At 40.9% G+C, this 25,827-nt stretch overlaps 1 protein-coding gene across 3 annotated transcripts in view; it reads left to right on the top strand.

Annotated features, from left to right (window-relative positions):
* hip1 (huntingtin interacting protein 1) overlaps window positions 1-25,827 on the top strand; it is a 65,853-nt gene that overhangs the window by 12,474 nt on the left and 27,552 nt on the right. Inside the window, exons 1-6 of one of the 3 annotated variants that reach the window (XM_055012121.1) lie at window positions 2,720-3,171; window positions 17,346-17,409; window positions 18,254-18,396; window positions 18,628-18,684; window positions 21,799-21,879; window positions 23,826-23,902. In XM_055012121.1, the coding sequence (XP_054868096.1) occupies window positions 3,154-3,171; window positions 17,346-17,409; window positions 18,254-18,396; window positions 18,628-18,684; window positions 21,799-21,879; window positions 23,826-23,902 (440 nt within the window). In that variant the 5' untranslated portion in view covers window positions 2,720-3,153. Of the gene's footprint in view, window positions 1-2,719; window positions 3,172-10,900; window positions 11,018-17,345; window positions 17,410-18,253; window positions 18,397-18,627; window positions 18,685-21,798; window positions 21,880-23,825; window positions 23,903-25,827 lie in introns of those variants that run through there. The other 2 variants (XM_055012120.1, XM_055012119.1) reach the window with 2 other exon arrangements.

The raw sequence follows: 25,827 nt of genomic DNA, 5'->3' as shown, positions 1-25,827 counted from the left end.
ATGTTTTTACATGACAGCATTTCTTGTGTTCATATGTCCTGCTCTAAAACTGTCATGGTGCTTTGACTTCATGAACCATAAACACAGAAACACAGATTGTAGTCAACAGTCTCAGAGAAACCAGATGGGGGCGTCAGCTACCTAGAATTGCTCTCAGAGTGGAAGCACAGCTTTTTTCACCTTTTGAAAGTTGCTCTTTTCAAGGCACCAACATCACTGCAGGCCGAGTAAAGAGAGACACTTAAAGGTAGTCTGAAACTGGCTTAATCTTTCTACAAAAGAGAATATTGGACAAAAGTTACATGGCTACCACTATATGATTTCAGTGGTGTTTCTACAACAGCAATGTGTGGTCATTGTTACATTTTGTGTGTGTTGTTTTAACCATGGGTGTAGATTTTGTTTGAACACATTAACAGAGGGCACATAAGGTGATCTTGGCCTCCTCCCCCAGAGGCATTGAACATCAAACATTTCATTTCCTTCTCTCTGGTGAATTTGTATCCACCAATTATGTGTTCATACTCTTCTACATCAGTTTACAGTGGAAATGTTTGTGTTTAAGTAAAAGAAAACACTAAATTGAAGCACAGTGAGGTGTTTTTCAAGTCTTTTTCAAATACACACGCTCTTAATGTTAAGGTGACGTATCCCCTGCAACCCCCTGAATTCTACGGTTGTGGTTTTCGGTGTTTAGTTGTTGTCGGAAGAGGTAGAGGGTTGGCCTGGCTAATAAAATGACAGCAATATGTACCAGCAATAGACACTTCATCAATACAATAAGAAAATTATTCAGTAGACTGTTTAATAACATCCAGAGGGAAAAGTTTAGTTGCATGAGCAAACACCAAGCATGCTCCCTCCCTGATTGCCAGCCGTCGCTTTCCCTGCTGGCCTCTGTGCAGGTCTCCCAAGGCGCACTAGTCTGTGTACATATGGACCTCTTATAGCTGCACCCACAGAGCTCCAGTGTCAGAGGCTGCAGCTGGTGAAGGCTGGTGGTTAACTTTTCCAGACTGGCTTTGATGTGGGATCCGATGACACCCAGTCCAGGCCCTCCATCACCTCTGGGTTTGGCTTGCTTTTGTGCATAGATTTATTTAGATAAGATCCAACTTTAGAGTGCTAAGACAGTTTAGCATCTAATCAGAAGTGCAAAAGAAACAGAAACATGAACTTTTTGCAGTGTTTGTGTGATGTGGCAGCATTCAAAGTATGACCTGCAAACTTTAATAAATACAGTCAAAATTGAAATTAAAATAAGACCTTGAGATCACAAGTTTCTCTACACTGTGTGCTTAGTGCTGCCTAATAAAGCAGAGACAACATCCATGCATGCATGCAGCTTTCAGTGTGTCAAAGACATGTTTGGAACCATATTTAAAGTTGCATGTATGGATGCTGTAAATGGCTTATTAGCTATGACATCAATATATATAGCTTTAAATTGTATAAAGTGCTTCTAAGATGTGTTTGGAAGCACTTTGTACATGTTTCAAGTTGCATGTATGGATGTTGTAACTGCTTTATCTATTAAAACATCCATACGTGCAGCTTTAAATGTGTAAAATGTGTTTAAAAGAAAGATTTTGAGGGAATTTATTCACATTTGAAGCTGCATGTGGGGATAGATTAAAGCGTTACTTCGAATTAAGGCGTTTTTCTTAGTCTTTATTAAAAATAGGTTATTAAAATGATCGATAATTTCATCATAGCAGGCCCTAGTGTTGCACTCATCACACCTTTTCCTGCTTATGACCCTGAAATCATGAGTCATGATTTAGTAGCTGTAACATTGATATATATATATATATAGCTTTAAATTGTGTAAAGTGCTTCTAAAATGTGTTTGGAAGCACTTTGTACACATTTAAATCTACATGTATGGATGTTGTAACTGCTTTATCTATTAAAACATCCATATGTGCAACTTCAAATGTGTAAAATGTGTTTAAAAGACATACTTTGTGGAACTTTATACACTTTTAAAGCTGCATGTGGGGATAGGTTAAAGCGTTATTTGGAATTAAAGCATTTTTCCTGGTCTTTATTTAAAATAGGTTCTTAAAATGATCAATAATTTCATCATAGCAGGTCTTAGTGTTGCGCTCATCACACCTTTTCCTGCTTATGACCCTGAAATCATGAGTCATGATGATTCATTAGCTATAACATCGATAAAAAATATCTTTAAATGTGTATAAAGTACTTCTAAAATGTGTTTGGAAGCACTTTGTACATTTTTAAAGCTGCATATATGGATGTTGTAACTGCTTTATCTATTAAAACATCCATATGTGCAACTTTAAATGTGTAAAATGTGTTTAAAAGAAAGATTTTGAGGGATTTTATTCACATTTGAAGCTGCATGTGGGGATAGATTAAAGCGTTACTTCGAATTAAGGCGTTTTTCTTAGTCTTTATTTAAAATAGGTTATTAAAATGATCAATAATTTCATCATAGCAGGCCCTAGTGTTGTGCTCATCACACCTTTTCCTGCTTATGACCCTGAAATCATGAGTCATGGTGAATCTCTGAGGAGGAATTGTTTCTGTAGCTGCAGGTGAGATCATGAATGAGTCCACAGTGCTGGTGAAGCTGCTCTTCTGTCGTTTCCTGGGCTCTCCCTCCACTTCAGACCCCTCCCTCCCTCCTAGCAGGACCCCCCGGCGGTCCCCGGACCCCAGCTTGGGAACCACCGGGGGTTTGAGCCATCCCACTCTGCGGGCTCCATGCTACTATTGTCTCGCAGGGGGAGAGCGGGCTATTTGCAAAATAAAGGTGGCCTCCTGGTGTCGGTGTGGGCTGATCCAGTCGGCGTGAAGGCGGTGAAATGAGCCGCGGTCCTCCGGGTTTGTGCTCCCAGACAGCCGCGGCGCGTCGGCGGTCGGATGCTGGAAGTCCTCGGCGGTAAGGGGGAGAGAAAGAAAGGAGAAGGGACGCGGAAGGAAAGGAAAGGACCCAGAGGCGCATTTTAATACCAAATCGGGACACATGTTGAGCTAACGGAGCCGCTCCACCTCCTCCCCCCTTCTCCTCCCAAATGCGTTCGTTGCCTCAATCGCTTTCCGTTACTAATTACTGCGCGTCAGGATAAAGCCTCCTTCCTCCTCCTGCTCTCCGGCTCCGAGGATCACCGCCGCTCCGGGAGAATGGATCTGAGTAAAATTGTAAGTTCTCAACAGTCGATGTGTGTGTGTGTTTTGTATTTAAATAACACCACCTATAGCAGCAGCAGATACACGGCGTGTTTTTGTGGAGGTGGGGGTGGTGTCCAAGAAGTCCTGGCGCACACACACACAATCACACACACAATCACACACACCAGGGCTGTTTGCACGAATGCATATAAGTTGGGCTCCGTGCAAGCAGCGACTTGTTGTCTGCTCGTGTTGCAGCTAAATGTGGCCGTGGGAAGTTTGGGTTGTTTTTTTTTTGTTTTTTTTTTGTTGCTGCTGTTGTGGAGGAGAAGAAGACACGAAGCGCAACAGTCGCACCAGTGTTTATTCCAGCGGTTTTTTGCAAACTGGGGCACAGGGTCCTTGAAGGGGGCCCACAGGGTCCTTGCTGAACAGAGAGGCAGTTAGTGTAAGGAAGCAACACAAGACCTGGAGATCACAAGCTGCTCCACACTGTTTTTGACGTACAGCAACTAAGGCATCCATACATGCAGCATTAAATATCTTAAACATTAGAAGCTGCATGTACATTTTATGCTCATGCAGCTTTAAATGTGCTTGAAGTGCTTCTAGACATGGTATTGGAAGCACTTTATGCACATTTAAAGCCACATGTATGGACACTGTAGCCAGTAAACCAGTTAGCACATCCACACATGCAGCTTTAAATGTGTAAAATACATGTTCAGATGCTCTGTATACACATTTAAAGCTACGTGTGTGGACGTTGTAGCTGTGTTATTGGCTACAGCATCCATACGCGCAGCTTTAAATGTGTAAAGTGTGCTTCAAAGACATATTTTGAAGCATATTGTGTTCATTTAAAGCTTGAAAAATTGATGTTGTAGCTTGTTTATGAGTTAAACATCGATACATGCAGCTGCAAATGTGTAAAATGTGCTTCCAAGACATGTTTGTAAGCATTTTATACACATTTAAAGCTGCATGTATATGTTACTCCTTTATTAGCTGCAACATCCATACATACGTGTACATTTAAAGTTTGTGCAGCTTTAAATGCGTAAAATGTGCTTTCAAGACATGATTGGAGGCACTTTATACACATTTAAACCTGCATGCAAGAAGGTTGTAGCTGCTTTATTAGCTTCAAGAGCCATGCAGGCAGCTTTAAATGTGTAAAATGTTTACATATTTAAATCTGCATGTACACCCAAAGCTCATGCAGCTTTAAATGTGTGCAAAGTGATTCCAAACATGTCTTGGAAGGGCATTTTACACATGTAAAACTGCATGTATGGACAATGTTGTTATCTTATTAGTGACGACATCCATGCATGCAGCTTTAAATGTGTAAAATGTGCTTCCAAGGCATGAAAAATGTCTCCTGTGTTGCTCGGAGCTTTCTGTTTCTTACACAGCTCAGTCTCCAGCTGCAGGGTAGTGGAAAAAGTTCTGCAAGCACAGTCTAAACGCACCCTGAATGTCAATTACAGAGTGAAGTTTGTTGTCTCCGAATTCAAGAAAAAGGACGCCACAAGCTGTGAATTCATAGTCATTTGAGATGATGTGTCGTCTTCACCGCGAGCAGATTAGTAAAAACCGTTGAACAATGTGGACTTTTATTCCACATTTGAAGGCTAACTCAGCCGTGTGCATTTATCTTTCTTTGGCCCGGAGCGCTGTGAATGATGCGATAGAAGCTAACCGGCAGGTGCACGTAAGCCAGAGCAACAAGACCAGCCTTTCACTTGCCAGCATGGATGGATGGGTGTACTTTTAGCCCCTGTATAGGTGTGGGGGAGGGTGTGTGGTGAAAGCAGAGCCCTCTTTCCAGTAATCCTCAACCAGGAGAGGGGGGAGACTGAGAAGTTTGTGGAGGAAGGAACCATAAAAAAGGAACAGTAGATGGTATAGAAATGCAGCGGAGCCAGTCGGCCCCTTTTGATAACTGCTGCAGGAAAATCAGTCTTTTTTAGCTGTGAAATAAAACTCAGCTGCCCACACGAAGTCAGCCGGGGCATGTAGTGCAGACATGGCGTAGGTGGAGCGATGGAGTGACTCTTTAGTGGATCTCCATTCAGATGCACTTCCAGGTTGTTTCAGACGTGATGTGAGTGGGAAACTGTTCAGTATTGTGGCTCTAGCACAGATTTTCAAGGCTGTTTTGTGCCGCTGTGTTTTGACTTTGCAGTGGTATGAAGTCCAGATAGGTGCAGGACTCCCAGAGAGACAACTTTTCGTTCTCACACTGTGGTGATGCACATTAAAGAGGAACTCTTTCTGAGGAATGTGATTGCATGCATGTCTTGTTAGATTTGCGTGATGCTGAAATGTTTAAATCGTACGGACACTTTGCTGCTGCAGACTCGTGTGTCTAGTTTCGCCTGTGGGTTCTATAATTGCCTCTGAGAAGGGAGTGCTATACAAGATGGTTGGCTAGAGCCTGTCGTCATTTATTGCTAAACACGTCTCTGCATCCAATTATATAGGAATCCTTCTTGGAGTTGGGCCCAATGACCTAAATTCAAGTGAAAAAGGTATTTCAGACATCTTTCAGGCTTTTTATTTGGGACATAGTGGTGCAGACAGTCAAGAATATAACATGCAACAAACCAGGGACATTATAATATCTCAGTGGGAAGTGATATTGTAGCTTAAAATGAAACTTTTTTCTAACATCAAAAATGGCAAATTTACTTTCATAAACACTCAGAGTTAAAGGTTAAGTCATATAAACATTAACTGGAACTAAAATAATTATTCATTTGGCAACCATTTCAAAGGCTAATTGATAATTTTTTATTTCCATTTTAGGATGACTGATGCCAATATGAAACATGACTGACATTTTATAGACCAAGTAACTCAGCAATCGAAAAATAACTGACACATTAATTGATGATGACAATCATTGTAGGTTTCAGGCTGGCATGCAACAAGTTAACTCTTTGATGCGCAGTGTGGGTCAGGAGATACCCATTTTCCATTGGATTTGGGTCACTTTTGACCTATGTTGCGTATCAAAGGGTTACAAAAAAAGTGGACAAGCTAAAATAAATGAAAACACACTCTCATTTGTATCATCCAGCCAAAGCAGGTCACAATCATACTGATTCTGTGAACCTGTAGTGTTGTTTAAGCCTGACTGATTTTGGGGCTGACGCTGGGGCCACTATTCTTTCTACATGTCAGATTTGTGTGGTGATGGGGTCATTGTTTATTTATTGTACAGAAATGTATTTCACAAACCAGCACCTTAACATGAAGGCACTACCTGACTCCGCACCATCAGTTGTTCTACTACATGTGCTGCAGACAGCGCTGAGATTGTTGTTAACAATGGAGTCGGAGCTGCTCTGCTGAACAAACTGCGATGACACAATTTCTAAATTACCCCAAGCGACAGGCCAATATCAGCTCTAGGATTATTGATCAGATATGGATCAATAAGAGCTGAAGTCATTTTTCAGGGCCTAAAGTTCAAATTGATTGATCCCTGAATGACGTAGCTGTTTTTGCCTCCACATAACTTCAGAAAAGTCCCCTGAGGAGAAGCACATCAGAAGGTTTCTTGAACAAATTTACAAATTTAATTTGGCAGTTGCCAATCAAACAGTCTGTGGCTCCCTAAAGAAACCACTGACAACAGTCTGTTTGCTGCAGGAGATTTACTGTTTAATTGGTGTCAGATCGCTACATAAGCCATCATCCAGTCCTTCAGGAAAACACACCCACGCTCACACAGGCGAGCTCTGTGATGTTCACTCGTTTTCGGTGTTGGCGAGTTGTGAGCAAGTGGGCTGAGCTGCACTTCACAGATGTTTCTTTCATGCTGCGTCTTCGTGAGATCAGGAGTCCTGCAGGAAGCTTCAGAGGTGAAGCTCCTTCACACGGGGCTGCAGAAAGCTGCCCCGTTAGCAGAGCCTCCTAAACCTGCCATGGGGGTGTTGGCCTGAGAGTTTAATTATGCTGGCATGTGTGTGTCTTTAACCAGCTGCCGCCCTCCACCTCTTTCTCAGCAACGAGCCCAGCACTCCGAAGTCACTCTCATGTTTTCATGCCTTTTTAATGGGCTCTTAAGAGACGGCGTCATCCCACTGGGCTTATCTGCTTCACCAAATGCCCTGTTATTAATGGGTTAGAAGATATTCAGTGCATTTTGTGGAAAACAAGCTCCCTGTTCCAATCTCAGAGGCCTGTATGAGGCTGATAAGTTCTTACAGCCCATTTTGACGAGACAGAGGGGTGGCTCACCATCACTTAATGATGAAATTAGGGATTTTGAAGCTGATTTAGCTTACATGGTTGATTACGGTGCAAATCAATATGCAGACCTCCTCAGTGGCTCCACAGATGCTGGTGTAACATGATTTCTGTAAGTTTCTCCTCTCACAGTTGGGTCTTCCCCTGTGCATACATGCAGGCACACAAGAATAATAGCACTCTAAAAAAAGACCGCCTTTTCCACTACCCTGCTCTCCTCAGTACAAACCAGACTGCCTGTCAAGAGATGTGGAGTGAGTGTTGCATGAGAGCGGATGTTCCTGTCAGGTGCAACACGTAAAATGGTCCTTAAACAAGCAACACTGAGGGCTCTGTTCAGAGCATTGACCTTTTGAATTGGGTGGAGTTGAGCTTGGAAAAATATTTGGGCCCAAAACACTTTTCCAGTTATTATTTGATATTTGAATGCATTTGTGGTGGAAAAAAAGAAAAAGAAAGAGCATTTTCATGCTGCTGTAACCTGTGACGAGGGATGGGCGTGTTTGTGTGAAATGCACCACGGCAAGGCGAGCTTTCAGTTTCAAGTGTTTATTTCTGGTTGCATGTTGAACCGTGAAAGGAGTTGTGTTATTTTCTAGGAAATAGGTGTATATTTTTAGTCAATAAAACATCCTTTTAGCTGAATAACAAGTACACAAGAAGAAATGCTCATGTTAAAGACCCAATCTGTCATTTGTGGATCATAGAAATTGTGATTAGTGGTGTAAACTAACTGTAAAGCTGCTATAATCTGTATTTTTATATGAACATTTAGATCCGATTACAGCACGTATGTGAAAGAGGTGGCTATTTTAGCTCATTGTTTTAGTCTTTCAGTCTCACAGCTCTTATCAGCATTGTTTCCAGATGCAGCTGTTTTCATCAGAAAAGCTCAGATAAAATATGTTCTACCTGCTCAGCACCAACAGGAATCAGGCATAGTTAGCAACCAGTGGAGCATTTATCAGCTAGAAATACAGATATACAGAATAATACAGTTAAAAGGAAACTAAGTATTAGACTTTTGTAGAGCTCCCATGAAAGACTGTCTTTCCATTGATTAATCAATGTGAATCTAAATAATTATTTTTTTCTCCACAAAATCAAATTGAGTGTATTTTATTTTGGCAAACTGCATGCCATGGCAGAAGTAAAATGATATTTAGATAAGGAACATGCATGTCCAAACAAGCCCTACAAGTTACACAAAGTCACTTTTGAATAAATAGTTGATTTGAATAAAATGATCACGATTTTAAGCTGAGATTCAGCAGAACACAGGCGTGTTGTCGCAAGTGACTGTGGCAATGTTGAAAATCTGATAATTCTTTCTGTTTTCAAAGTTTCTGGTTCTGAGAAAGGATGTAATTCTGATTATTTTTTTAAAGATGACATCCCTATTAAACCTGCTGGTGAATTTTAGGGTTGAGAGGGTTCATGTGAGGATTATTTAATCTGAGAAATGCTAAAAAATACAAAAGCAAAATCAGAAAAAAACTGAGGATAAAGGGAAGGAAATATTAGCAAAGCGTTACATGCAAACCCTAAGTATTAGTTAGAATGAAATGAGGCATTTTAGAAGTTAAAAAAATGCAGCATCCATAGTATAAAAGTGACATCAGTGATTTTGATTATGTCAACTCATTGCTGCAACCAGAGACATTTACTGTGTGTTATGTGTAAATAAGCTTTTATAAATAAGTAAAATAAAGTTTTGCCTGTATATTGAATAATCTGGATTAAATGGAATGATGGGTTTTTCAGATTCTGTAATTTCATTTGAATGTTAAGGTTTTTTATTTACAGTTTTGATCTAATAATCAGTACTCCAGCTTCTCAGGTCTGTGTGTGTTCACACAAAACCACCTGGCAGATCCAGCAGAAATGTGAGCAGTGTAGACGGACTGAAGCTTTGGGTCTCAGTCGCTGCCCGTCTGGCTCGACTGAGCAAGGTTTCTAGCTGAACGTGGGTGGATGGGCTGGGGGGAGTGGAGGTGGAGGAGCTGGGCATTTTTCAGCAGGCAGGCAGGAAATGGGCAGTGCAGGGTGTGCCAAGACAGGAAGCCTGACTGAGCCTGTACCCACCTCCTCCCCAGTACCTCCACCCCCGAGCGTCAGCCACAATGACCAGGCCTCTGCCGCCGCACCTCAGGATTACAGAGCTGCTGCATTCACAGACTGCATGTTTCCTGTTTTCGTTCGTCCCTCAGTCCCCTCGCTGTTTTTACCGTCACCCTGGGCCATCTCAGCAGCAGCCGCCTCCATGTTGTGAACCATCACTCTTTTATACTCATATCTCAAGAAAAAGTGTGAAAAGTGGTCTTGTGTCTTCTCTGTTGCTTGGAATTATTTATTGACAGATGGAGTCAGATATGACTGTGAAATACGCTTAAGAGAAAAGGCTTCGTGTTTTTGTGCCTTGTTGGGTTTGGTGAGTTTTGAAAGGCGAGTCACTCCACTGTGCTTACAATGACATCACATAGATTAATGAATACACAGTCAAGGTCAAAATCACATTTGCTGTAAGTAATCACATTTTTCTGTTGTTGGTGCTACATTTTATGTGTATGTAACATTTGCATTCTCTTGCAAGTACACAGGTCACGTATTCAAATTAGGGTTGTGACTTATGTTTATTTTCACTATTTCATAACCTTCTGAAACCCAGTTTCTGGCTGTTTTTTGCTCCTGCCACATTTTTACTCACTGTAGGCTCATTTTTCACTAGAATATAAAGTCCCGCACCTCTATGGAAACCATGGCTAGAAGTAAAAATAAATCAAAATATATTTTGTATAGTATACCAAGGTTATAATGCTATCAATCATTAAATAGAGAAAAAAACATTTAAATTACATGTTTTACAAAAACAACTTTTTCTAAGTGCCCAAAGGTGTTGCCAATACTGGAAAAATGGTGATACTGCTTACTATATATATTTTACTACTAACATACTTGTCTCCTATCTGGTCTGTATACACAGCCTGCAGATCATCCCAGTTCAGTCAAATTCCCTGACTTCTTGTCTCGTAGCTGTTGGTCAGAGCTGGGTCACTCAGGACTTTACGGTTGCAAGAAGGAGTCTAGAATTTTTTTGCTTTTTGCAGTTCCTAGTTAGAGTAAATGGTATATTTTAAGCTTTTTTTAATGAGACAAATAGAGAAAAAATACAATTCGAAGCTTAGTTTTATTTAAGCTTCCTGACTGAACGATAAGTTACAGAAATGTCATATCACAAAAACTGAGAGTAAATCATCCATCCATTATTTATACACCGCTTAGTCCTCATTAGGGTCGCAGGGGTGCTGGAGAATATCCCAGATGACTTAGGGCAAAGACAGGGGACACCCTGGACATGTCATCAGTCTATCACATACTCATAGAGACAAACAATCACACTCACATTCACACCTACAGACTATTTAGAATCACCAATTAACCTCAGCATGTTTTTGGACTGTTGGAGGAAGCCGGAGAACCTGGAGAGAACCCACACATGCACAGGGAGAACATGCAAACTCCACACAGAAAGATCCCAGGTCAGGATGTGAACCAGGGATCTTCTAGCTGCAAGGCGACGGTGCTAACCACCGATCCACTGTGCAGCCTGAGGGTAAGTCGTGATCAGGAAATATTGCAAAAGCATTAGGAGTGTTCTACCTGCGGCCCTTAAATACATACATCATCAGACATCGTAGGATAATGCTTGTGTCAAACTCATCATGCATTTAATCACAGGGTGTAGAGTGTCGAACATCCATCTACGTGCCCTGAGATGCCTGTTCATCAAAAATCAGCCCAGATGAAGGTCATGAAATCTTTACTAGTCTTTGTACCTCAATAAGATGATTGAGATGAGTCAGAGGGAAACATTTGACATGCTGTGAAAAAACTGTTCAGTCTATCTCGAGGGCTCCCATCTCCGTCCTCCTCTTTCTGAATGACTGGGGTCACATAATCATAGCACTATAACTAAGATTAATCACTCCCAAATCACCAGGGTTGCTCAAGGATGCCTCCTCCGCCTCCTTAACCATGAGACTGTAAATCCTCAGGGAGCAAGTGTTTCCAAATCCGCTCTGCTTCTTTTTATTTGGCCCTGCAGAGGTTTTCCGTCATCATTTTCTCATGGCTGAACATTACAGGCTGTAGGATGGGCTCATCACTAATGCTGACGTGAAATTTGCCTCAGTAGAGACAAGAATACCCATGAGCACTGTTGTCTTTCTGCTGCCATCATGGAGTGGCCGCGATGCGACGACATGTCTCCAGCACTAATATGGAAATTGAATCGGCAAGCATGCATTAGTCACGTGAATCTGTCAGAGGAGTTGGTCAGAAGCGAGGCAGAGGATGAGGAAGTGAATCAATGAGTGAAGGCTGCTTCATTTAGCAGGCAGAAGATGCTTCCTCCCTCCCTCTCTGAGTGCTGTGGCCCTTCAGTGGACACAGCCAGGCTACCATCAGCATATCAATGCTGTGCTTTCTACAGGAGGCCTGATTGGAGCTTGGAGCTTGCCAGGCCTAACTTAACATGCTTTCAACACTGTATCAATAACACTTTGTTCGAAGGCAAAGCTGTGGAAAAGAAGATCTTTCTGTAGATACCAAGAAGCAGAAAGGATTTCTGTGTTGAGCTTGAGAGAAATTGATTGAATCATTATTAGAACTGTTTGACACTGGGTTGACAAAGAAAGGACAACATTGAGGTTTGCCTCCTGTGGACGTGGTGATGTAGATTTCTGTCTACATTGACAAATCCAAGGAGTCCTCCCTCGTGGCTGATCTTTGCTCTTTATCCTCATAATCACTCGCTTCTCACCTCCGATTTCATTCCTCATAGTTTGACTTTGTCAGCTGGTCTGCGTGGCCGCGCCGCCAGCAGCTAATAGGCCATTGATTTATTGATGCCAGCAAGCTGCCTCGGCCAACGCCAGGAGTCCCAGGCAGCTGGCTCTCTCATTCAACCCCAACACAAAGTACAAAGTCTCACTGTGGGCTAATTGGGTCATCCTCATGTGGGAACCAGTTGCACTGGCATTTACTCAATCATCCCTTGATTTTTTTTGTGTGTGAGTGACAGACCGAATAGGGGAGGCAAAGGGAGCCGAATCGATGCAGCATCGCGAAAAATCTAAGCGATGACATTGATCTTGCTCCCTGTGTGACATTAACATCCTGCTGATGTTGTAACTAAAAGCCTGGTGTCATCTTTACTGCGCTGACCTCTGTACAGATGACAGCATGACATGGAATCACTATTTGTTGTTTTGACAGATTAAAAACCAGCCACAGTGACAGCAACTGACACAAAAGTCACTTCCCTCATTGCTAAATTCAAGGCAGATGTGTCCGCAGTGTAAACGGAATGCTTTGGCCAAGTTTTACACTGAATTAGATTTGAAAAAAGAAAGTACAGCCCTTGTACTGAAAGAGCTTCACATGGTAGAGGAGGAAATAGTCTAAGTTTATTGCACAGATTAGATTTGAATAGTTTGGTGTGAACAAATCCAATTAAATGTAAATACCTGCACCATGTTAAAAGTCTTCTACAGCAGCAAGAGGCTGATAACAAAACAGTGAGACTGAAACTTAATAACAGGAACTAGCTCTGAAATATGAACTTCTCTGGGTTTTAAGGAAACAGAAGTTTATCTAAAAAAGAAAGCAGTTTTTCATGCTTGGAGAACTTGACAACATAAAGTGAACCAAGGGCAAAACACAGCGCTGTCTGCCAGTAGTTCACTTCTGACCTTGGAAATACAAGTATGAGAAAATAATCATAAATCAACGTCTGCTTTTTGTTTTTTAACTTCAGCTTCCTACCACATTTCATGATCCAAGTTCCATACACTGGTCACAGAAAGTTTTAAATTCAATTCAGTTATTTGAAAATGCTTATTTTTCCATGATGATTTGTACGAAAGAATGTTTATTGCTCCTGTGACGTTTTTACTCACTGGTCTTTTCCACAACAATATAAAGTCCTGCACCTCTGTGGAAACAGTGACTAGAAGTAGAGACAACTCAAAAATGTCTTTTGGGCAGTATGACCAATTTATAAATCATTAAAAACAGAAAAAAACTAACCATTTTCAGTGCCCGCAAATGTAACCAACACTGGAAAATGGTAACTATACACTGGATATTTTTGCACCGAGTCTTGTCAACGCATATAGTGAATGTTTGGCAAAGTTTTCCACAAGTATTTATACATGAAGAATGAATTATTAAACTTTTGATTCTTGACTGTGTTTATTACATCCTTCTAAAGGCCCTGCATGGTGTTATTATTCTGTTATTATATTCACTTCAAAGCAGTTAATGGAAACAACGCCAGTTTGCATTTTGTCTTATTAATTTTTTTATCTGTTGTAACATATCAAAAGTTTACTTCAAAATTGCTCGACAGTAATCCGATAATTTGACTCTTGATTGCCTTTCTGAGGTGTTCCTTTGTTTCTGTGTAGATGATGTCTTAACTGCAACACAGTTTACATTTTATTTCCAGGGATGAGACTAAAATTAGAAGCTAGATCCCTGCTCATTACTAACCAGTTCACATGAGTTTGTAGACAGAAAGTGTAACTCCATACAAAGCAGATATCCAGCTTTAACTCGGTGACCTTTCACTTGTGGTTTCTATCAGAGGAAACAGGCTGCAGGTTTGACCACAGCTTTAATTCAACTCTGGCTGAGCAGGACGATGTCAGACCTGCTGAGTTTGACCTTCACAGTTGTGTCACACAGAGCCAGAGTCTTGGTTGATGCAACAAGACAGGAGTTGGATTTGTAGTCCCTGTGCTCATATTTACTAAATGAACATCATCTGTTGGTCTTTGTGACACGCTGTGATGCCTTTTTGTCACCAGCAGGATTATGATCTGAGCACAGAAGGTGGACGATGTGAAATTTCCAGCCAGTTGTTTGTTTGTGCTCCTGAATTCTTTGCGTCCTCACACTCCCTCTCCTTCATTGAATTGCTCCTGTGACTTAAGCTCATTTTCACTTAGAAATTAGATTTTTGCGAACACAAAACTTGTTTTTGCAGAGTTGCTCGAGCTGGTGATGATATGTCATTCAGAGTGCTGGTGGTTGGAGGACGCGCTTGATTCTCTGCAGTTGTTTTGACACGGCAGGAGTCAAATCTTGAGCCAGATTGTTTGCCTCTCATCCCAAATTAGTTTTTGGTTGCAGGCTGTGTATTTGAAGGGATTATGGTTATGAAGAAAATATCTTCTGGACAGAGTTTCCAGACATTTTATTTTCAAAGCAGCCCATGACACCAGGTTGCATATTTCAGACGCTCATGTTGAGAGATTTTAATGCCATTGTGTCAGACTGTGTTGGGCTTGTCTCGTTCTGAAAGTAACCAGTGCTCCTGGATTGTTCCTCCTCTGTTCTCTCCTTTGTCCTGCCTCCTGCTCCTCCTCCTCCAGTGATTCCTCACGGTGAACTTCCAGTCCTGACAGCTCACATACTGGAAGAGGAGGAGCAGACTCAGGACATCTGTGGAAGTGAGATTATGAAACAGGCCTCCCGTCCTCTGCTGACCCCGGCCGACACTCGCAGTTCACGATACCACGACAGCGAACAGGATACACGTTTGGCTGCATTTACTGAACGCTGGCATTTCTGGCCCCGTTCACGTCCGTGGTTGAGATGTATGATTTACTTGGTTTGATTTTCCTCTCGTGTGTGATGTGATATGTGAGCCAGATGCTGCTTCAGAACACCTTGTTTTGAAAACCATCTGAAACGGATTAAACTCTCAGTAAAGGGTCTTATAGGAGGAACATTTTCTGGGCTTGTTTTCATATTTATTTCGTCTTACGACTTTTCCTGTCTGGCTGCCCGGTCTAACCTTGAGGGGACATAAAGAAAACCTTTCACACAAGAACCACGACAGAGTTTATAGCCTCGCTAGCAGCTTGGATCTAATGTCAGTCTGTCCACCACTTTGGTCCAGACTGAAATATCTCGGCAACTATTTAACAGTATGTTCATATTTGCCAGAGGATGAATCCAAATGACTTTGGTGGTCTCTTCATGTGTGCTCTCAATCCAGCCTTGCGTCTTAGAACTATTACATAACTTCAGCCAGATGGGGTGGGAGAGAATATAGATGTGGCAATAGATCATATTACTGTCTCCTCACACCTCCAAGCAACTACCTACCACACTGGAAATATTGGGTTTTTCCAAATGTTTGGTTCCATAAGGCATCCATTCTAGTTTGTTTTTTCAGTGCATCAGCCATTTTGATGACAGTTCGTGTCTCCTTGCGTGCAAATGTACTCCTTTGAGGGGCACCGTACCTGCATCCTGGGCTTAGCACCAACCACATCAATTGTGATTGGGGTACAGAAATGCAAACAAGCCAGGGCACTTTTTTTTTTCTTACACAGCGCTTCTGAAGTGGTAGAGAATGATCTGGCCATGCAAGTCTATAAATACACTGTTGCCAAATGTAGACATTTTTGCTAGAACAGGTGCTCCAAACAGATCTCCATGACCAATTTGCCTTGCTGGAGTCACTATTTCATGTCTGCTCGTGGTGCCAGGTATCAGCAGAATAATGATAAGAATCCACACACACGGTGCCATGTGGTGAATAAATACATAGCTCATGTTTTCTGGCTTTTTATGACACTTTTTCCTTCTTTAGTTGCTTGGATATCATGATGTATCTTAAATGTTTGTCTTGCAATGTATCGAATTGTTGCATCGCAATATTATCATTATTTTGATTGCATCTTAACATGAATTACTTTGTGAGTCCCAGCCCCAGTGGCCCATCACCCACGAAACAAATGACATTTCACTCAGCTTCAGCTGTGTTTTGATTTGTGCCATTGAGCAAATATGGGAATGGTAAAGATTATACCTCCTGAATATGGCATTTTAGCTTTGCAGTTTCCAGTACAGCCTCACAGAGCTGCCAGAATGGCTGTAGGTTCAGTTTGTTTTAGGATGTACCTGTGGTTTAGACTGTTTTTCGTTGAAATGACATTTTCATCGTTTCTTAGTAGCAAACACGGCCATCAGAACAAGTCACGGTTGCATTTCAGCCTGTTAATATGAAAGACCACTGCAGCAGCTTTGTTATAGTCACGACTGGTTGCACACTAGGCGTATCATTGTAAATCCTTAAACTGTGTTAGTTTGCATGACTCGAGCAGAATTCAAAGGTGTTTCTGTTATACGAGCTGAATGATGGTTTCATTTGAGCCGAAGCTGCAGGGGGTTCAGCTTCATCCTGGCCAACATTCCTCAGTAGATTTCACAGCACAGACAGATACTCCCCTGCTCATCCAGTCGTGAGTAGTTGTTGGTGCCATCTGATCAGGTCCGTCTGCTTAGGGTCCTAATGTTTACTAAAGAGTAGTGGTAGTCTCTGGAAATGTAGACATGCAGACCTCTGGCTTCGAAATGCCTCCGAGATGTTTGTTTCAGTGTTTATACTCTCTATACTTAATTGTTTTCATTCTTTTCTGCAATTTTATGATCCCAAATGCTACGATTCAGCCAGAAACAGGATGATTTCTTCACATGCTTACTGCGCTCTGCAGCCGACACCTGTAAAGAGAGATGTGACGGCATACACGTCGTTTGATTAGATAGTTGTTTGCCTGTGAGGCTGTCGAGCTCCTCAAAAGCAGAGAAGAGCTCAGGCCTCTCAGCTGCTGCCTTGAATACTAACTCTGAAGAAAATGGGTCAATCACCCTCCTGTAAAAAAATCTTTGCTGCTTCCCATTCCCCAGGTGGTTAGAGGAGGAAAAAGCAACTTTCAGAAAGGTAGAAGGATGTCAAGTTTTCAAAATGAAACGCTTGACACTTGATGTTTTTTTTTTTTTTTTGTAAGCCCTGAATAAAAAGCTGTGGGCTGATTTGTGTTCTCCTTCTCTCTCCTCTGCCCTTCCTCTCCTCCTCTTTACAGGCTGTCAGCATCAATAAGGCCATCAACACACAGGAGGTCGCTGTCAAAGAGAAGCATGCCAGGAATATCCTCTTATTGTCTATGTGTGTGTGTGTGTGTGTGTGTGTGTGTGAGAAGAAGTGTGTATTTCAGAATCATTTCTCCCTGGCTGGAGGGTCAAGTTAGTGCAAGATCAAAACAACAAACTTGGTGTAACCCCATCTTGTACATGTGGCCTTGCTGCAGAGCTAAGTTAGTCGTGTGTGAAATAAAGCACAAAGCAGCACAGACAGTGGGGCGTTTCTGTTTCATCAGACAGACTAAAGAGCACAAAACTGCAATCTGGAGATTCTGCAGCGAGGAGATGAACAAAGGCCTCAGTATTTATGGTTTTCATAAAAAGAGATCTTGGAATTTTAATTTATTTATTGTGATTATCAGATAAAAAAATACACAGTCTGGCACCTAAAAATATAATTGACAGTGCAAACACTGTTGATTTACGAAAAAGAAACTCATTTTCACCTCCTCAGTGGTGTTTGTTCAACAACAAAAAAAGATTTTCTGAGCTTTCAAAATTATTTGTAAGACATCCTCATTTAATTTGCCATTTTTGCAGCAAGAGACAGAAGAAGTCAGTTTAAAATTCTGTTAAATATGTCGATTTTCAATATCAAGTTTTGTAAAGATTTGTAAAACAATAACTATAAAGGATAATTCTGAATTTTATTGTTGAAACAAATAAAAAAAGACTTAAAGACATTAAGGTAGAAGACCAGACAGTGCAGAGGGAAACAAGTAAAAGGAGGAAAGGCCAAAGACAGAAAGTGTGATGATCAAATATAACATTAGCCTGGAGCCAGACTGAACACTACAGAAACAAAAATGCCACAAACTGTAACCCGGTGATCCTTGACTGTCGCTGTCACCCTGCATCTTGGGGACCCATCATGAGAAAGGCGCCCACACTTTCTGGGCAGCCGTCAACCGGCTTCCTCTGTCCAGCAACGCCGTGCTCTGCTGGAAGTTCTGCCACGTCTTCCACAAGCTGCTGCGGGACGGACACCCAAACGTACGTAAACACAGAGCAACCTTTTCTACTCGAAGGCCAGGAAGAAGATCAGTCACTCTAGTGATTGTTTGGAAAATTTAGTGTTAAAAGTAGGCAGCTATCCAGTGTTAAATGTTTTCCCCACAGAAAACCAACATCTATCTACATTTAACCTCTTGTACCTGTTCCTATAGTAACTCTTTTCCTGTTTGGTCTCTTCTCTTGTCTCTGTTTCCGCTGTTGTCCATCCAGGTGATAAAGGACTCCATGAGGAACAAAGCTGATTTAACTGATATGAGCAGGATGTGGGTAAGAAATGACACACAGATTATTTTTATTATTACTTTATGTCATGCATCATATCAAAGCATGCAGTCATAAGTCTAAGGACTATGACCAGATGTCATATTTAATCTTCATTACTGATGAGTCATTTTTTAGATATTTAATGGTGAAAGGCAGGTGAAGAAAATATTTTTGGTTGTCAAAGAATGTCAACCAGTAAATTCTGATTTTATCTTTTAAAAGTGAATACATCAGATCAGTAATTTCAGTTTGGCCTGAGCTAGTCACTGATTTTCTCAGATATAATACATAATGTTGTTCTTGTTGTTGTTACTGTTTTATCAGCTTCATAAGAGCAACTACAGAAAAGTTGTTCTACCATCATGACAAAAGTACAGATGTTTTGAACGCAGCACTAAATACAGTTGCAGCATTGAGCTACAGGTTATCTGTCTGTTCTGATCCACCAACTTAGACATATTTATTTAAAGCAGTTAATAATCATTTTCTTAAAAAAATCTTATTAACATTCAGTAGTTTGCAGGTGACTGTAATTAAAATATAGCTGAATAGTTACATTAAGTAATACTGCTAGCATTGTCTCTTTTGTAACCTGGCAGTGGCCAAAATAACTCCCGGAGCCACAACTTTTGTTACAAGGGTAGGGTGGGGAAATACTTTATTACTGTACTTTTCACAGTTAAAGCAGAGTGAAAACACCTTTTCACAATTCAAGTATATTCCTCAATGCAGCATAGCGGCATTCAGTGCATGAACAAAGTGAACTGTCCTGAAGGAACCAGTAGCTTTTAGCAGTGAAGCTCCACTTACTGGTGACTAAAAGCACCTCTTTCAGCTCAGCTGTGATTCTCAGCACATTAAAAGCATATTAAAACCACAAGAAAGCCACAGAAGCAATCATAATGTGATAACTCGGTCGTAAATAATAGGCAACTGAGCTGTAAACCTTCTGCACAGTGCTGGGACAGACTACTGAAGTTAACGGCTCGAGTTCACAACAGGCTGAAGTGAAGAAAGCATGAATCAGAGCTGAAGGTTGGCTGAACTTTGTGTTCACTGAAAACGTGGAATACGTAACATTACTGCTTTATCTAACTGTTAAAGTGATGCTATTATGTCATTGAGACTTATGCCACTTTTACTTCAACGTTCCTCGTGGCTTAATTCTGACAAACACACCTCAGTGATAGAAAGAGTAACAGCATGAATGGAATATTTGTCATACAGATAAGATTGGACAGAAAATCAAATGATGTGCAATGAATGAATGAGTAATGCACTAATAAACAATAATTAGCAATAAGCTTATCAAACTGTCCAAATAACTGATAGTCTAGTTTATTAATGATTTCCTAAACACTGAAAATTTTGCCCATACATCATGGTAATCTAACTACTACTTTACCAACAGTAAAATAAAACTATCCTGTGATAGAAATCAGGACTCAGCCTGCTGTGTTGTGATGTACGACATCAATCCTGTCTCCATGTCGGAGATAGTTATATTTAGAAGTACTTCATGAAGCCGCTGCTGTTGTGTGTAAAATCGTGCAACTCTCACTCTTTGGAGACACTCATACGGGTCCTGCTGTGGGCATTTAATAGACTCAGAGAAAAAAAACTCCTGCAAACAACTGGAAGCAACAAACTTTAGCTCCAGTTAACATTGTGTTAAAACCTTGATTGCATTTATTAATCAATGAGTCTCCTTAATCTGTCGTAATAGATATTAAATTGTATAGCTAAGTGAACATAAAAGGTATTTTGACTTTGGCTTTTGTTCTCTCTGTGATGTTTTTGGACCACTATTGGTGCTTAAATGTGGAAAATCGTAAATGATTTCACATAACTTGAAGTATGTCACTCGTGCACCACCCATTAATGTGACAGGATGCAGTTCAGCCTTGTTTCGAAAGTGATACAGAAATGTTACTGTTTCTGACCTGCTACCATCACTGACTTTTACGGAAAAATCCCAGCAGGTTCAGATACTATGAGATTAACGGAAAGTGTGAATGTGAATGCTTACCATAGAAAACAAACCACCAGAGAGAGACGATGAATCTTAACCAAACAAAGTGATTTTTGATTTCCTCTTCTGATTGATTGCCACTGAAACTCCAGGTGAACTGTGTAGATCAGCATCAGAGTACAACTGTCCGTCGGAACAGATTGCAGGATCGTTTACAGTCAGTCTGCTGCCCTCAGAGTGGAGCGACAGACGTTGATGGGCCAAAGCTACGTAAAACAAGCCAAAAGTGATTGCCAGAGCTCGCCACACATCATCTAGCAGCCATGTGTTGTGGCTCACATACAGTAATTATACAGAAGCTGGTGTGTAGCTTCTCTGTGGGGAAATCCAGCTCTCACCTGTTGACGTTTTTCTGAGCTAATAATTAAACAATATTAAAGAAATGCTCTTTGTATAGATGAAAAATCTCATTGTTGCAAACATTTGCATTGATCTACATGAGCACAAGTCTCTTCATAGTGTGGATGCAAACGTTGTGATGAAATTTATAGCATGTATTGTGTAAACTGGTGGACACTGTAATCCATGTAGCCACAAAATCTGTACAGTCACTCCTCTGTTATGTCTTAAGCAACAGGGCGGAGGCCTCAGTCTTCCGTCTCAGTTTTTTGCCGATGTCACTGCAGGAGGATACGGGAAGTTTGATCACTGTGACCGGGGCTGTGGCCTCGCTTTCCTGTTGTGTCATTACCACCCGAACTGCCAGGCTCGAGGAAAAAGGAAGCGAGAAGCAATTGGCCAAATAGCTGCAGATATAATTCTTCCTTTTTCCTCCCTGGCAGAACAGGGATATTTTAACAGAGGCTGAAGTGAACTGTGGGTTGAACTTCAACTCTGGAGAGTCTGGAGATGTGCAGGGATAAGAGAAAGTGTCTGACCTGCTGCGATTTAGTTCAGCCCTGCAGAATGATAGTGGCTTTCTGCACCTCCTCGCCCTTCGTTTGTATGTTAGCACAGTGAATTTCCTTAAAATACCAACTGATTCACTTCTTTGTTCTTTACCCAGCGAACACTCCGGTCCTCCAGTAGAGAAAAGGATTATATTCCTATTTTGATCGTTTCTCTTTCTTGTCTTTCTCCCACAGGGTCACCTTAGTGAAGGCTATGGGAAGCTGTGCAGCATCTACCTCAAACTGCTCATCACCAAAATGGAGTTTCACATCAAAGTGAGTTGGCCTGGCCTATAAAACTCAGCGCCAGCCTCCCTCATCACTCATTATCTTTGTCTCAGACTCTCCTTTTAGTGCCAGTGAGTCTCAGCGGGGGGCCTCATAGAAAATTCTGTTAGCTTTTACGCTAATGGCCTCTCAAGAATCTGTAATGTAGCTTTTTTTATGAGACAGCGGAGCTGAGGGGGGAGCGACAGGCAGCGCTGATGCTATCACAGGAAGATGTGGTTAGCTGTTGCTCCACATGAAGGCTGGAAGTTCATTCTTAGCCAAGGTTGGGTTTATTCTCAGAGGGCGGTTTGCCAAGACGCAGATCCAAAGGAGTAATGCGACACTTTGGCATATAAATCTTTTGATGTACTTTTATTTCCCCTCTTTACTGTCAAATTTAGCTACATTTGTTGTGATCCACATCACAATAAATGCTGATCTGTCTTCTTCATGTGCAGAAACATAATCTCATCACATGATCTCATCACACACTCCAACGTAAACATTGTAAGCAATGGATAAAACTTCCCCAGCCTATTTTGTATATTATACACCACTATTTTCTGTATTAGAAGTTCTAAAATACCGTATTTCAATATGCAAGTGAGCCATTATCTAATTAAATCTGCACACATTGGTTACAGAACAGAAATCTGAACACTGGACAAAGTCACTATAAAAATTCTTGTTTCATTTTGTTGACATATTTGAGCTAAAGCTTTTTTTTTTACAGAAGGGATTTTCTTTTTATCACTCTGTAAATCAAAAATTACCGCAAACTACAATAAAACTACAATAAAAAATCCATTTCACTGTGTTTTTAAGAATAGAATATTCTATAAATCTGTCTATGAATGATGTATGAGTAAACTCCTCTGTAAAAGCCTTCAGAATATACTGTAGATAGGAATAAAAGTTGACAACTAGTGCTGCTGAAGTAGAGATTCATGGCTCAGTGTATGAGGAAAGCAGATTTTTAAAGACGACGGCCTTGAAATTACACATTGTAATTGAAATTTTAAGATCTAAACAGGCAAAGTGCAGTAGTATCAACACCTAAATGTGTATTTTGGACAGTTTTGGTTCCTGTAATCTGAAAAAAGACATGTTATGGAAGCAAAATTGCTCAGAAAGTTAGACCAGTTCATTAAAAACTGCATTTAGCCTGCAAAGAGTTAACAGCCTAAAAAGAATTACTATTAAAATAACCTCTATGTATGTCATACATTCAGAATTTGGTAGAACAATGGTGGTGTCTTTTTTCAACGTTGCTTCTTAAACAAAATCAGCTTATGTGCATAATATTCATATAAAGACATCCGCACCGTGTTTCTGTTTCTGTTGTATCCTTAAATATCCTCACTATGAGCATATGGCTTACTTTATGTAGTGTTATCTGGTAGTTAACCTCTCAGGCAGCAGAGAAACAACTTCGTAATAGTTTGCACAGATTTTCATGCTACAGTTTTATGCAAATTCTGGGTACCGAGCATTAAATGGACAGCCTGCATGATACAGATTCTGGGTTTTGTTTTGGTTGGATTCAGCCTGTGAGAGAAAACATACAGTGATCAACAAGGTCAAAATCTGAAAACAGTCAAAGTCCAAAAAAGGCATTTATTCAACAGTTTCAAGAGGTGCCTTTTTGGCCTCAGCTGCTATCAGCAAAAAACTCAAAATAATAAACTATTCGATTACAAGTAAAGTCCTGAACTTCAAGTATCACAAGTAAAAATAGTAGCAAACCTCAAATTTGTACTTGGTTACAGCTTTTGACCATTTCTACTAACCCTCTCCACCACTTTCTTTGCTAAATACCAATTTCAGAAGATGTTAAAGGTTGTAATCATCAGATTTCGCCAGTAAATAGTTATGATTTCGCTTCAGATGGACGCTGGGATGCCTGAACTCTGCGGTTTGAATTTAAAACTTTGTCCTGTTGTCTGTTTCAGAACCCTCGTTTCCCCGGCAACCTTCAGATGTCAAACAGACAGCTCGACGAGGCGGGAGAGAACGACGTCAACAACTTGTGAGTTTGCCACTTCGACTGCTCTTATTGTTATTGCTGAGCCGAACCACTGTGTTGGCCGCGGGATCGTCATATTAATGAGTGAAATTAACTGAAAAACCGCCAGTCGTGACCTGATAGTCAAGCATGAATAAGCCAAATGGAGCCATTCATAGTGGAAACAGTGTAGCTGATAATGGTAATAGTCAAATAAGGCTCATTCTTCACTGATATATGAGGTGCAATCAAAATGATTAGAAGTTAGAAGCAAAAAACTGATTTAGGTTTGGAAGCCAGTGAAGTATTCACCTTGTGTAGCGGTGCACTGCTCCCAGTGCTCCTGCCACATTGGGTATGTTCCCTGGAAGTCCCATTCTATAAGAGCATCAAGCACCTTCTGCTGAATTGTCTAAACTGTATTAAAACTGTGGCCGTTCAACCTGGAAGAAGTCTCAAGGAGCCAAATCTGGCACGTCGGACTTATGGAGAACGATGATTGGGTTGTTGTGGCCCAAAAAACTTCATCAACACACTGTGATCGTGCACTGAATGTATTTCATGTCATCATGCTACAGTTAAGTCGGTTGTGCCGATTGTTCTTCCTCAAACACCTCGGAATGTAACAGTAGAAGTCTGAATGACAGTCTGCACCTGGGGGATTCATTCCTGGTGTGCAGCCACATGAATGTTAAACCAAATGACCTTGATGTGCTCCACTTTTGGAGGCTGTGGACTTTTCCACTGAAGACTACTGTCTTATCTCAGGGTTGTAGCTTCAGACTCACCTCTTGTCATCACTGACCATCTTCCAGTGGTCACAAAAAACTGTTAAACACACATCTCGCTGTTGATCAAGTGATGCTGTGCGGCAGTTATTGCTTGCACATATGACTGTGATGTGCTCCATACACACATTAGGAACAGTATCTCAACTTTTTGATGGCACCCAGAGAAAGATTTTAACTGCTCCAAGCTGCTCTTCTATGGCACGGTAGACAAAATGATGATTCTCAACCTTGTTTTTGTTTACGTTTTGTGTATCTCCTATTTTTTCTCTGTTGAGCTACGTATCAGACAAAATCGGAACTAAAACTCTGGGAATATCTGCTTTACTACTGTGCTTGTGGGGTTTTGCTTTAAATCAAACAAATCATCGCCAGTCATCAGCAGAGGTTTCGGCTTTCGTGTGGACTGCATTGTTCCCTCATTCTTTAGGTTTTCAGAAACCTGAAATATCTAGAAACTAGCTTTGAGACCAGTCAGAAACAGAGGTATACATTTCTTTCCTTAATTAACTTATAATCCTTCAGATTTACTCCCAACTTGTATTATTCAGTCTTAGTTTTGCCTTATTGCATCGCGAAAGGAATGTGGCGGAGTTATGTGACGATTGGTGTTGGTTTGTCTGTCTGTCTGTGCGTTCGCAACATTGCTCAATAACGAATTTGGATAAAATTTTCAGGGAAGGTCAGAAATGACACAAGGACCAAGTGATTAGATTTTGGCAGTGATGCAGCTTATAGTCTGGATCCACTAATTTGTTAAAGATTTCTGTATCATTGCAAGATGGCGGCACTGCGTCACTGTAACTATGACAACAAGTGAACACTATGATTACGATCCTAATACAAATCCACCACTGCTGACCACAAATTTTTTAAAGATTTCATCCGTCAGAAATCATACAACGACTGGGCAGCCTTGGCGGAGTACTGCGCTCTCTGAGTGCTTTTCTTGAATCAATTAGAATGCAGGAAGTGTGCAGTTGAGTAGTTTAAAAATATAGACACTGATTTGAGAAAAACAGGAACACATTCATCTGCAACTGAAAAAATCATGAGGTGATCAAAAAAAAAAAGAAAATCAATCTTTTTGGTACTCATGACCCATTTGTTGAGTTTACCGGAGCTGCTGTAATGTGAGAGGAAATATTACTTTTGAATGCT

Source organism: Amphiprion ocellaris, chromosome 7 (assembly GCF_022539595.1).
Source record: "Amphiprion ocellaris isolate individual 3 ecotype Okinawa chromosome 7, ASM2253959v1, whole genome shotgun sequence".
In the NCBI taxonomy this organism is placed as follows: domain Eukaryota; kingdom Metazoa; phylum Chordata; class Actinopteri; family Pomacentridae; genus Amphiprion; species Amphiprion ocellaris.
The sequence above is the reverse complement of the archived record's forward strand: the minus strand, read 5'-3'. Positions and strand labels throughout refer to the sequence as shown.